The 14,132-nt window shown below is 40.2% G+C and overlaps 1 protein-coding gene across 2 annotated transcripts in view; it reads right to left on the bottom strand.

The window, feature by feature from the left end:
• The window catches only part of baz (par-3 family cell polarity regulator), a 459,446-nt gene that overhangs the window by 274,213 nt on the left and 171,101 nt on the right, over positions 1–14,132 (bottom strand). The window contains exon 1 of one of the 2 annotated variants that reach the window (XM_083120316.1): positions 9,656–9,800. The exons of the other annotated variant lie outside the window; for it this stretch is intronic. Within the exon in view, the coding sequence (XP_082976442.1) occupies positions 9,656–9,736 (81 nt within the window). The 5' untranslated portion in view covers positions 9,737–9,800. Of the gene's footprint in view, positions 1–9,655; positions 9,801–14,132 lie in introns of those variants that run through there. 2 annotated transcript variants of the gene reach the window in all.

The following is a 14,132-nucleotide window of genomic DNA, read 5'->3' as shown; positions in this document are numbered from 1 at the left end:
TGGTCTTACATTTATACTGCCCACCCTAATCTATCACTATGGAGCTTCTGCCCACCCGGTCGAAAATTTCTGGCGCCGCCCCTGGCTAGGACACGGATTTCTATGTGTTTACATATTTTTTAAAACGCTTATCAGATCTCTTGAGAATTTGTATGTTCACCGATCCTGTGTTTCGGGGACCTCTTGACAGTTTCAGTGTTTTACATAAAATCAAATATTTCAACGATAGAGCATGTTTAGTACATAGTTTCCCTTTTTAAATAATAAATTTTACATTTCTGATAAAGGTAATCAACACTTTAGAAACCTCGCCGTCGCCTTGTAATCAAGGATTCCCGGGTTCGATACCCGGTGGTGGCACACATTGGTTCGGAACCCACTTTAAACTGTAGGTCTAGTACCGATTAGCCTTACTGTGCATAAGTGGACTTAAAACACCAACCCAATCAATCAAACTTTAGTAATATCTGATTCCCCTTTGACTGATGCAGTACATGAGGTTGGCAATGTCCTCGAACCACTCGGAAAGGTAGGCAGGAAGAAGACCGACACCAACGTACAAAAAGCTCGTTCCCTATTTGAAGGATACCATGGTACCACACTATGCGTACTGTAGCTGCTGCTTTGAACGGTGACACTTCTGCATCGCTTCCAGAGGGATTCATAGTGAAACAACTGGCTTCGTTTAATTATGCAAAGTTGACAACCTGTGATGTGGAACGCTCCTTTTCATTGTTCCGGGACAATCCTCATCTTTCACAACTGACAAGGATGATATTCACCACCCACTGCAATGCAAGCTTGTATAGGTAAGACAGATTTTCCCTCCTTTGTCATATTTTTGTTTTATAAATGCATATTTTCATTATTTCAGCGCATAAATACATAAATAGTTATGTTAAACGCAAGCATATAGCTTATAATTCTATGTGTAACATCAACCTATCCATGGATTGACAAATATTGATATCGTTAACTGCTCCATCTTGTCCATGACATCTCGCTGGTACCGAATAATATCGATAACTTAACTAAATGATCCTCCATACACAAATTTCTCCTGAACTCGTCTTAAAATCCAACAATAGCTACTCCCTTCTCTTTAGTAAATTGCTGCTCCGGGATTTTGTTATAAAACGTCTAAGTTTGCTCTTTACGTCCACTTTGTGTACCAGTGGGACACCAACAAGTTTGTGTTCCTTCCCACCAAAAACCAACTCGAGGTTCCTTAATTATACCTAGTAAGCAAGACTTAAATAGGTGCAATGGGATATTCGGGGAGAGCTGATGGGGCCACAGCTCCTCCCAAAATTGAGAAAATCAAAATTTCCAGATGAAAGCAGTAAACATCTCGGGACCAATCAAAGTGGTAAATGCAAACTGCCTTTGGAATTACCCCATTTTTAACTTTGAACAAGTTCTATAACGAATGTTAAAAATGGTAATTGCGATATATATTGTAGTACGTGATGCCCACCTCCTAGAACGCGGCTACGTAATATCTACCTTTATAATTGCAACCCCTTGAGGAAAAATCCTGCGTACGCTATAGTGAATGGCTAGATTGGTATGTTCAAGCCAATAAAAGCGACGGATTTAATATGCTGAATAGAACACTATTTTAAAGAAGAACGGCAAATATTTTTACATCATTACAGCGGGTAAATGCTCCGATTTAAGGATGCCAAGTTTGATTTACGCAACATGTTCTAACAATACCTTTATCAGTGATTGTTGCAGCTTAATTGACATGGAGGGTTACACAAAGGAACAACGAGTTTTGATAGTGAACACTCATTACAAGAATGGCGAGTGCAGAGACTGTAAGGAAGCTTTGTGCAATCCTTGGACGTGAAAGTGCACCTAGTGAGAGTAAGTTCGCAAGTTGATCAAGAAATTTGAAAAAACAGGTTCGACAGCAGACATTAAAACATCACGCTCTCAATCTAGCCGGTCTGTTGAGAACATTGTTATTGTGCGTGACAGTGTTATTGCGAGTCCAAAAAAAATTTCATTCTTAAATCGGAACATTTACCCGTTGTAATGATGTAAAAATATTTGCCATTTTGTAAATATCCAGTATTTTCTTAAGCATATTAAATCCGTCGCTTTTATTGGGACACCCTTTACGTAGCCACACATTTCAAGATGGGATGGCCAAATCCGGATAAATCTTATCCGGACATCGGATAATTTTGGATCCGGATTTTCCGGATATCCTATATTCAGATTATCCTGATATCTTTCTTATATTCGGATAATCCGCATATCCGGATTATCCTAAATAGATATTGGACACTTTGAAATCTGGCCACCCCTGCTTTCAAGTAAAACGAATAAGCAGTTCTGAAATGTGTACATGGGCGACTATAGTGTCCATGTTCGGCGTTTCTTCTGAAGTTCATGAACCAGAATAAAAAGAAAGGAGCGAGGAAACGTTTCAGTTACTGGTTGAGCAATACTTCTTCCGAAAGAAGAAAACTAGGCTTTCACACACGAAACAAAGACAATATTTGTTTCCTTATAACAATTACGCTACATTGTTTGTGTTTGTTGATCCACCACATCGTTACCATTGACAGGGAAGTAAATGAAGCTAACATTGAGAATATAATAACAACCGTTATTAGGAGGGAGAGACCGAGAGGAAGGCGCAAATAAGGAATCTGGGAACTTTCCTACACTATGCCTGGGCAAAGAGAGCAAAGAAGCTCAGTGGGGATAGCGAACACGTGTAAAAGGGTGGGGTACTAAATAAATAAATAAATGTGAGAAAATTTAGGAATCTCTCAGGTAACAGTGCACGTGTAGTAAAAGATTTGAAATGAAAAAGCGTATGTGAACTACCAAGCAGTGTGGATGAGGAAGTAGACAGAGGAGGAAGGGCGTATAGGAAAATTGCACTAAAAATTTTTCATCGTTGTATGGTATGCACAGCTGTAAAGGCTCATACTTGAAATAAATTCTATTCTATTCTACTCTTTCAATCTTGAACAGTGGCGGTTATTGGGTTCCATAACTAGGGGGCAAGGTGCCAAAATTGAAGGAGGGGGACAAGAACAGTTTACTTTCCCTGGTAGATAAGGTTTAGCATTGTGAGGGGTCAAAAGTGGCAAAAACCGCCGCCACTGATCTTGAATTCCAAATGTAGTCTCGATGCAGCTTGCTATAATTGCGCAGGAACTTTTCTCATTTGGGGTGATACAAATGTGTTTTTGATGCCTGTTTTTTAGAGTTTGTGGTGTCCTGGAAATTCCTGGTGCGTTGCAACTTTAAATGTATTGCATCTTCAAACAACAGTTTACTATTGCAACTTTTATTTTTCAGATTGTTTCAAAGCATCATTCATCCACACCCTCGAACATTTCAAATTTGTGGGCAACACGCCTCAAATTTACATGTATTATTTGGGGGAGGGAATAAATTGAAGTTTACATGGCTTCGCAAACTTGAAAATTTTGGATTAATTCCTGTTTTCAAACTTAAATTTTTTGAGAAAAATTAATTTAACTAGAGCGAAAACATATTTTATCTACGTACCTGTAGTATGTACAATTCTAAAATAGGGTAGGTAGGGAGAAATTGGATCGGCCGAAAACAACCCAGTCTTGCAGACACAAGAACTGAAGTCTGTGCGTTATTGCTGTGTGTATTGTGCTGCCACATCTCAGAAGAAATGGGAATTGCCAGAACTCATTGTTTGTTTGGCGCCAGAAGAGTTCCAGATTACATTGTTTGAAGTAGTGCATTTTTGTGACGACCAAAAAGCAACAAATGTAAGTTTTCATTGTCGTGGAATAAGTTTCTTTTCATTGCTTGTTAAGTATATTTTATTTTCAGTTGTAATATTTCACTGAATTAAGCATACCCCACCATATGTGATAATTTTAAACAAAGCACATAAATTAGTGCAAACAAAATGAATGTTTTTAATAAGGTGTATTTCGGGGTAAATCGGATCATTCAAATTTTCCTGTGTTTGATCGCATTGAAATAACTGGAGGGATTCAGTAGGCTATATTTATATTTTCATAAATCAGTCTGACTATCTATGATCATCAGCAGCCTAATTTGTAACACATCACATGTGTACGTGTTTGTGTATGCTTTAATGTAGGCTATACGTTTTGTTTCAGATGCATCGAAACTACATTCGGAAAACTTCTCATGGTCCTTATAGTTCCTGGTCAGTTGTTGCTATGGAAGATGTCACTGCTGTTGGGAGAAGGACAAAACTTAATACGGAAAGCTTGAGGCGTGTTTGTTGTCCCATTTACATCCCTTCAAAGAACTACTTCAGCGCCTGAAAATTTTCCTGCGAGTAATGTTGTTAAGCAAGCAGGAAATCTCGCATGAAAAAGTGCGAACAACGAAGCGTGGAGGTGTGGATTCTGCCATATTTCGCACTACCATGAAAAAAGTCACCAGGCTGGAGATTGGATATAGTGCCAGGCTTGTAAAAAGTGGTTCCATGAACGCTGTGTAAAACCCTCTGGTAAAAAGCAGTTTATTTGTGGTATTTGTTTATCAAAATCTGTGTGATTCAATTTACCCCACAGCTGATCCGATTTACCCCGCTGAAGTGGGGGAAATCGGATCAATGCTTCACTTGCATTAAAGTTATAATATCTGGGTAAATATTACGAAATGAAACTAATTTCTGTATTAGTCTAGTAGCTGAAGGTTTGCTTGTTTGTATGCATATAATTTCAATTGTAATAAAGGCACTGATATCCCATAAATAGAGTTTTTTTTTTAATCGAGTGATCACATTTCCCCTATCTATCCTAAAGTTGGACTCTGCGGGGTCAACGACACGCGGCTTTCAGTTCTACTGAATAACGAGCATAGGGGCCAGCACTAAATGTCCTTCCCTTTCCTTCCTAGGTTATGCTTTTGGTTTTATGATTCGCAGCTAATTCTTTTGTTTCTCTTCCATTCTCAGGTTACTTCTGAGCTTTTAGCATCATCCTCACAAACTACCAAGTCTTTGAGAGTTCCAGTCGGGCAGGTCGCCTGAAAGAGAACTTGTTTCTTGTTCATGGACGAGAGAACGACAGGACAACTCTTCCTCCACTTCAAACACAAATTCGATGCCAATTGCTGTGGTGTTATTTACAGACAAACAATGAACGTATGGTAGACTAACAAGTTCGCCTACTATCCACACATTGCATTGTCTTGCACTTTCTGCTTGCTTGTTCGTTTTCGCTGGCCACATTGTGTTGGGTTTTCAAAGGCTTAACGTAAGCTTTCTTGTATAGGTGGGTGTTCTTCGTTCAATGAACCAGCAGCATGTGTGAATTCCTTGCCCGTGTAAATTGAAGAAAGTTACGATTCATTAGCATTTCGTAGACCTCTGCAATATGCGAGAGTCTTGCTCAGAAGCAGTGCCGGATCTTCACAACCCCCAACCCGCAAAATATTACCCTCCCTACCTTTACACCCACCACACATATATAATGTATATACAGGGAGGTTATTGCAGCATGCCACCGCTTCAGCATCGGCCGCTTGCCGGCCCAGTCATGCAACAGGTGCCGGCAAATTGCGTAACAGATGGCCCGTAACAGAAACCGCTTGTTTTGTAATGTTTCCACTTTTCACAATTACAGTTACAATTACAATTGAAATAAGCACGTACCTTGTCGCACGGATGCAGGAAAAGGTGTCCTCCCAAATACAAATATTTCTGGCACCTTATTTCTGACGTCTAATCTTAGATTAGTCATCGCTACTTTATTCTCAGTTGTCGCGACAGCGCCTGCAGCTTATCGGGGGTTGGGTGAGTTGCCAGCCGCGAGATGGCGCTTCATACTGCACGTGTCGGCAGTGATGCCAACCGTAGGGACATGTCCCTACGCATAGGGACTTTTCACTAAATTTCGCCCGCGTAGGAACGTAGGGACAGATTTTGCCAAATGAGGGAAAACGTAGGTACTTTTTTCAATCTTGGTAAATTACATTTTATGAATTAGTTTATCTGGATACTTTAGCGAGGAGGAGAAAAAAGAACTAACTAACAGATCTCCATCAGAATTTTGGAACATGTTATCGGTTACCAAAAACTTTCAAGGCAAGTTCCTTTTTGAAAACATTTCCACTCTCGCGAAAATAGTGCTAACATTGCCGCATTCTAACGCGGAAACGGAAAGAATATTTTCAATGTTAAGTGATACAAAAACAAAAAAGGGAAATAAAATGGGACCAAAATTGTTAAAGAATGCAGGAAATACAGCATCACCAACCAACATCTATCTCTTCACAGCAGCAGCATGTATGACTTCAAATAACATAATCAACAGTAAACGACTCAACGTTATTCATTAGGGGTGTGCTGGATTCTTTACTTTAAAAAGTCGTTAATTCTCGACGTTTTCTGCCTTGTAAGTTTCTGGAACTTATCGAAAGTTGTAAGTTTTTATTCTAGAAATGCAAAAACAATCACTTAAAGTGAAAATGACTTGTAAAATTCGAGATTTCCAGTGCTTCGGGAAATTTCGAACATTTCCCGTCCAGAAAATTTTCCGACTTGGTCGGGAAATTGCAAATTTTTCAGTCCCGAATGTCGGGATTTAAAAAAATTACCGTCCCGATCCCGTCCCGACCCAAAAAATTCTGTCCAGCACACCCCTATTATTCATTAAGGCAAGAATTTACAATACCGGACCCTTCTGTAATTTCTATGCTACGTCTTATACTCACGAAATAATTATTCGTGATTATTTATCTCAAGTTAACATGTTGGGGTGAGGGGGAAAAAATGTTCATTAACGTGTAGAAGTTGTAAAATAAGCTTTTCAATTCTCGCAATGATTCTCCGTATACAAGTATGGTAGCCATATTTGTTGATATGAACAAATTAAAATTACTTACGCTGTCTACAGCGTTGCCACACTGTTGATTTCATACTTGGAGAGCATGGATCGTGTAAGAATGGCGGAAGAGAACAGTAAAAAAGTTGTTAATGTTGTACAGATTGTTAGGTGGAGTGTGCAGGAGGATGGCTGTGGGCTAATTAATAAACTTATGGATTTCAGTATATTGCCCAAAGAACGTGCTTACATGTGACAGCGACAATCACGATGTAGAAGAACTGATTTGATTACAGGTAAATTTGGCAACAGTACATCAATCATAAAATTGCAGGATACGAAAATGGCCTTCGATGATGAACGTTTGCCGTTAAAGTGCTACGAAAATAATATTTTTTATCGGTTCGTAATCACAATTACCGCAAAACCATTCAGGAATAGCCCCACTGACCATTCTCGGTAAGTTTAGGTTAAGTTAGGTTAGGCAAACATAGTTAAAATTTGGGCTCGAAAAAAACATGCACGGGTAGCCCAACAAACCATTGACGGATAGCCCCACGAACCATTCAGGTACGGTTAGGTTAGGTTAGGATAGGCAAACATAGTTAAAATTTGGGGTCGTAGTAATATCAGGAATGTATATTTCGTTTTTTAAGTATTGGAAACACAAAATCTTCCGGTAAATAATAAGCAATCGTGCCGATCGCGGACCACTCAATGTCACTTATTTTGCAATTTCTACACGTGACCCCCCAAATTTTAACTTCAAATTCGTGATTAGGAGGCCTCAATTAGTGAGTATGCGAAATATTACAAAAAATCGGGGAGAGGTCCTGTATTGTAAATTCGCTCCTTCATTAATTGTGGAAGCACCGAGCAGAAAGATTTGGTAAGTAAATGTGTATATTTTATCTTCTGTTTGCATGCTCATGAGGTGTTTTTTTTTTAGTCACTTTACTTGGCGTAGGGACATTTGGTCAGTTGTAGGGACATTTTGACTACGTCTGTAGGGACATTGCCGAAAAATGGTTAGCAACACTGTCGGCTACCAGACAGTGAGTCTACGCTCATTCATGTTCACTTCTGTTCGCGTTTATCAGTACGCGTTTTGTTTATACTGTGTTATTGAGTTGGTGTGCTAGTGCTTTATTGTGTGTTAATTGTTATTCATTCATTACTTATGTCGTTAAACAAATATAGTCTTGAACATAGAGTTTTTATGTACGATAATTACGTGAAAACGAATTCTTGCAGAAAAGTGGTCAGGGATTACGATAGACAGGATCTCTTGAACCTAAGAAACGTGTTGTATTGCTGTTGAAGGAAGTCATTTTCAACATCTCTTATAACACAGGAGGTTAGTGATCATCATTATTATTACTTTTAAATATCATTTTACGCTTTCGGTTTGCTTTATGCGCCGGGATGCTGTCTTCCCTTTCTGTCAACTGAGGATAAAGTAGCGATGTCTAATCTAAGATTAGATGTCAGAAATAAGGTGCCGGAAATATTTGTATTTGGGGGGACACCTTTTCCTGCATCCGTGCGACAAGGTACGTGCTTATTTCAATTGTAATTGTAACTGTAATTGTGAAAAGTGGAAACATTACAAAACAAGCGGTTTCTGTTACGGGCTATCTGTTACGCAATTTGCCGGCACCTGTTGCATGACTGGGCCGGCAAGCGGCCGATGCTGAAGCGGTGGCATGCTGCAATAACCTCCCTGTATATATATGTGTGTGTGTGTGTGTGTGTGTGTGTGTGTGTGTGTGTGATTCTTCATATGTTGACAAAGTCATATATAAGGGCCTAGTGGGTGAATAAAAAGTCCCTTAACACTCCCTATAAAAAGTAAATGAGTTAGGCTTGGTACAATTGGTCATGATAGAAACAGGTTAGGCTAAAGGAACCATTTTGGTGTGTACCAAGCGGACGTCCGCCATATTGAATTCAACTCATTTGTTTTTTAAACGGGAAGGGGTGATGTGATATATATATATATATAACACTGTTTTCTCACACCTGGAAAATGATACATTTGTTACAATCATGCAGTCATAACTTTTTCCTGATTAAAGATAGGTTGAAGAAACCTTCACCAGTGCATTTCTCGTGAAATTCTAGCCTGATTTCATTCTAGTCTGACTGCCACGCGGGAAACCCGGTTTGTCCCCGCAAAAAAATCGCTCAAGGCCCACCCAGCCTCAAATCAAATGTTGCCGGCGGGGGGGGGGGTACATGCGGTTGCAGTATGGTGCTCATCAGATCACCTCCAAAATGGTCGACATCGAAAATATGTTGGACCCTATCCCTACATATCCTACATGTGTCTTCATCGCACGGTGCCATGAACAGGGAACTGTAACTTTACCCTTACCTGTATATATATTGTATTCGTTTCTGTACCCCCTGAGTAACTAAGTTTATTTTTTACATAAGCATATACGAACCCTCAATGGCTGAGGACACCCTAAAGACTTACTTGTCTCCGCAGAAGTTGTCAACAGCGTGTTTTGAGTTTTCTTTTAATTCTTGAAGCTCTTATTGGGTTAAATAAAGTGCACGAACATGGTGATGGACAATTTGCACGGTGATACTGTACATATCATGCCCAAGGACCAATATTTGCAACTAGAGAGAGAGGAATACAATACCCACACACGGACAAATTACTCCCTGCTCTAAGGCGAGGACTCTAACCATTGGACTACGAGGGAGCTCTTCTATTAGCAATAAAGAACAAAACAATTGCCTTTGTACTCAGTGTCGACCAATAATAAGGATGATGACATTTTCACATAAAACTAAAGAACGCCAATTCCGGAAAATCATTTGCTTACCGACTTGAGCAGAGACGTGGGTAGAAACCGCTGCACCAAGGCCTCCCAAATGGTTCCAAAGACGCCCCACAACTGAGTCATTAGTGCTGGGAAGTTCTAAACACTACATGAACACACTGTCACTTTAAGGCAGACTTTTATAACATCGAAAATCCATTTTCCTCTTATCCATAGACCAAAGTAGCACGTAAATCACCCGATAACTAAGCCATTCACTTCAGCATTCCCCCTTCCACCACGAAGGCTGCAAAAAAAAAAAAAACACTACGTACAAGAGTAGTGGACGTTTGCGGTGGGCGGAGAGAGCTGGAAAACATCAACTCACTCTGACACTTCCAGTACGCTGGGAGAACTCCGGAATTTCACTTGTGTTTCTACGATGACCTTCATATTCGATGATCACCTTCAATACGCAGGTTAGCCAATAGCGTTACGTGTAGGTGGGCTGCAAAAAATCACCAAAATTTACGTAACAGCAACAGTGAAGCAAACACTAATTGCTGCTAATGCATTGCCATTATCATCATCTCGATGCCTGATACACGTATGCAAGATACCAGGTGTTTAGGCCTACAATTAAAGTTCCCCTACTCAAGAGCCCTCTGGAGCCCGTTTGAAGCATGGGATTGCAGCGAAACTTTGTGTAAAGGCCATGGAAATTACGAAGAAGCGAATGCTGCCGAAAAAAGAAATAGTTCAAATTTTCACCAACAGGTGGAAATGCGGCGCCGGTATCTGTGGTGTACTTGAACAACATCCTGCTGCCGAGTCATTGATCACGCAGTGTTACACTTACAAAGGATTAGGTGTTTGCGGCACGCATTTTGAACACTACTGTACTGACATAAACTAAAAATAAAGTTTTGCATGTCCGACTTCTGATTGTTGTTATATCAGCACCACATTTCCACCTGCTGGTCAAAATTTTAACATTTTTTTCATCAGAATTCTCTTCTCCGTGATCTCCATTACCTATACACCAAGTTTAACCCGAATCCGTTGCTTCGAACTGGCTACAGTGGGCTCTGAGTAAGGGATCTAATTCTGAGCGCCACATTTCCATCTGGTGGTGAAAATTTGAACCATCTTTTCTTTTTGACAGCATTCAGTTTCCCACGTTCTCCATAAAGCACCGAGTGGGGGAGCTTTAATTCTGAACCCCTGGTACGATGTAGTAAAATGAGCTCATGTAATCGACTCATTCTTCAGAGCCAAAATTACATATTAAAAGGGGAAAGGGAGGGGCTAGCGCTCTCACTTATGATCAGAATGTATTTACAACTCGAGATGAAACATTAACAAGTATTTGTAGTCACAGTCATTATTGAAGTTTGAATGGGAAAGAATAAGTGGGTAAGTGGTATGAATGCGACACTGATCATTCCTTCCTTAGTTCTTCAAAGACAGAGTAACCTTTGGATCATCATGTTCTCAAAAGAACAGGAACTCCATTCTTTAATAATAGAAAAAAATCTGGAAGGGAGACAAATCTGGTTGATTTCAGCGGATATCCGTTTCACGGAGGAACAAAGGAAACCTCACATTCCACCTGAGAAAGGGCAACCTTGGTAAGCCCTTCATCTCAACAAGTAGAACCAATTGAAGCAAGGAACTTCGAGAGAATTGCAATGAAGGTCTTGGAAATCATGTTTAAGGTAAGATTTTTCCCTGAGTGACTTACAATAACCCTATATTTTATCTATGGTACATTACTTGTTGTTACAACCTAAAATTCCAATTTACGTATTCCGTCGGTAGACAAGCGAGGTAATGGTAAAAATCAAAAGACACAAAATATGACAAGAAAGAAAGAAAATCCGGACAAGGGCATGCCACACTGCCTTTGCCGAGAGAGAGAGAGAGAGATAGAGCGAGAGAGAGAGAGAGAGAGAGAGAGAGAGAGAGAGAGAGAGAGAAGAGGAAGAGAGAAAGAAAGAGGGATGGTTGTAGTTCAACATTCCCCTCACCAAACTGCAAAATATCACTTTTAACCAGTGCTTTTTTTTTAAAAATAAAGAATTTTGAATTGTTGTTTTAAGTCTTTAAGCACATGATGGCTAATCGGGACAGAACCTGCAGTTTAAAGTGGGATCCGAACCACTATGTGCCTCCACCGGGTATCGAACCCGGGACGGGACCCCTTGATTACAAGGCGACGACGTTACCACTACGCCATCGGGAAGTCACACTTGCTTGAAAGAAAGGTTCCGATACTCTTTAATTTAGTTTATTATTGTTACTCTGTTCATTATATATATAAGCAGGACCCTGTGGCTGAATGGTTAGCACATCGCGCTGCGACGCCAAGGGTCCCGGGTTCGAATCCCGCTCGGCCTTGGTTGTTTGTATTGGTCATCGCGTAGCTCTACTTTGTGCACACGAAAGGACTATTTGTGACACCTACTGTTTTTAAGAACCTGCTACAAGCTTGCGGGCGAAATTCGCACCAGAAAAGAAGAATATTTTACCGCCACCCCGAACTGCGAGCTATCATTGCCGGCCGAAACGAGAGAAAGGGTCTCCAGCCACCTCTAAGTAGCCGGAGACCCCCCTTATACTCTACGTGGTGGCTCTAGCTGCCATACAGCAGCCGGAGTTTTGGTAATTCCAAACAAACCAGTTTCTCTGTGCAGTTTCTTTAGTGCTTATTTTCTTTAGAGGTTATGTACTTTAGTTTATATTCATATTGAGCTTATTAGAACGTACAGAAGTCCGTGGGTCGAAATTGCTCCGAGAATGTCCATTCATCAATTTCATCATTTCATCACTCATCCCCATCTTCGCAAATTAGCCAAAACGCGAAGTAAAATAAAGTAAATCAATCAATCTGTTCATTATACGAATTACTCGAAATATTGTGTTATATATTCGTAAATGATCGTGCGTCCATGTACTTACACGCATTTCTGTTTTGTCACAATAAAATATCATTAGTTTTATTATCACCTACAAAATGGAATCGGTACGGTTCTGTACGGTAACTGTACCTTAGCACAGTTAAATATTCCTCTTACCCAACTGGAAAATCTTGTAGACCAAACTAGAAAACCTCATCAGCCAGCTTACCTGTAAGAAAAGAAGAGAAATGTAACAATTAAATTTATAAAGGAGGTTCAGGTAAGCAAATAAAACTTAAGATAAATTTAGAATAGATTCTATGGAGCTATCGACGAGGCTAGTTCTGGAAAGATTTACGAGATTACGAGAGCTAAGGTCACTCTCATCTTCACTTCTACTCTGAAGACGCAAGTGGCGTTATAACCTTATACCAGAACTCACCTGTTCCACGGCCTCAGAGAATCTGTTCAACATTTGACGTTAGGAAAGGTTTGAAGATTTATTATAAGATCAATTTATTCATAAGCCGAGCTAAGACATAAATTTTAAGTTGAATCAATTGACTAATGCTTGAACGGACAATTGATTTAGTAATAAGATGCGTTTTATACAGCGTATATTGATACACTTGCAGGTTTAATTCATCTTCTGTAAATACGCTGTATAAAGAAGCAAACTGCCGGAGTGCTAAGTCAGGCGAGTGTACGTGGACCTTAAAGCTATCAGAAGCTGGTACAGCTACGCTGTTTTGGGCGTGACTCGAACCAAGGACCCCGGGCGTCATAAATCAATAAGCTAATAACGTCATAAAAGGGCTCCGCTAAAGCGCTGGAAAAGAGCTTCTTAAAAGCAAATCACGTCAGCGACCTTCAGTGGAGATGCAAAACTCCGCTGATACTGCTTTAGGCCGAAAGAATATGAAATAGAGTAAATCAGCGTTATCCACAATAACGCCGTTGGCGAGGGACGCGATTTAGTCAACGGTTTTAAGGATCGAAAGTTTTAATTCCAGTTAAATAGTTCGGGAGAACATTTCTCGCCCCAGTTGTTATCAGAAATTTATCACGTACACAGTCGTTGCCTCGGAGTTATACAAGCAGTTGTACTAAGAAAGTTATGGCGTGAATAGTTGTTGCCTCCGGCTTGTAGTCGGATTATCGATCGGTGCAAAAGTAGTTATCGAAGTTTAATTCAGGAGGTTTTTATCTTAAATCATCGAGACGATCTTCACATCGAGTTCTACAGGTAACCAACGTTCCTATATCCTTTCCTCTCATTCTCACAAGCTCGCCAGACCAGTCATTTGAAGCGTTTAAAAATAATAGTTAAGGCGAGGAGGGACAATTTCCCCTAGGTCTTTCTCGCTGGGACAGCTGTCGATCACTGTTGCCAACTTCGCTCTTTTGGAGCCAGATCTGGCTCTTTCGTGCACTCGTTACTGTGAACTGTGGCATCTACCCCACCATAATGCCACCACTGGCTCCGGCCCATAAGGACCAACCTTTGCCATTAGTGTACATTTTGCACGTGACGTGATATTCATATATAGGCTGCGTCACCCACACCCCTCTTTTCTCCCCAAGTATTTTTATATATAGAGCTGTGGTTTAAGGTGAAGATGTCAATATTATTATCCGGG

This window comes from Lepisma saccharinum, chromosome 4, assembly GCF_977018435.1.
Source record: "Lepisma saccharinum chromosome 4, izLepSacc3.1, whole genome shotgun sequence".
NCBI classification, from domain to species: Eukaryota; Metazoa; Arthropoda; class Insecta; order Zygentoma; family Lepismatidae; genus Lepisma; species Lepisma saccharinum.
Note: the sequence above shows the minus strand (reverse complement) of the source record. Positions and strands in the feature narration are given on the sequence as shown.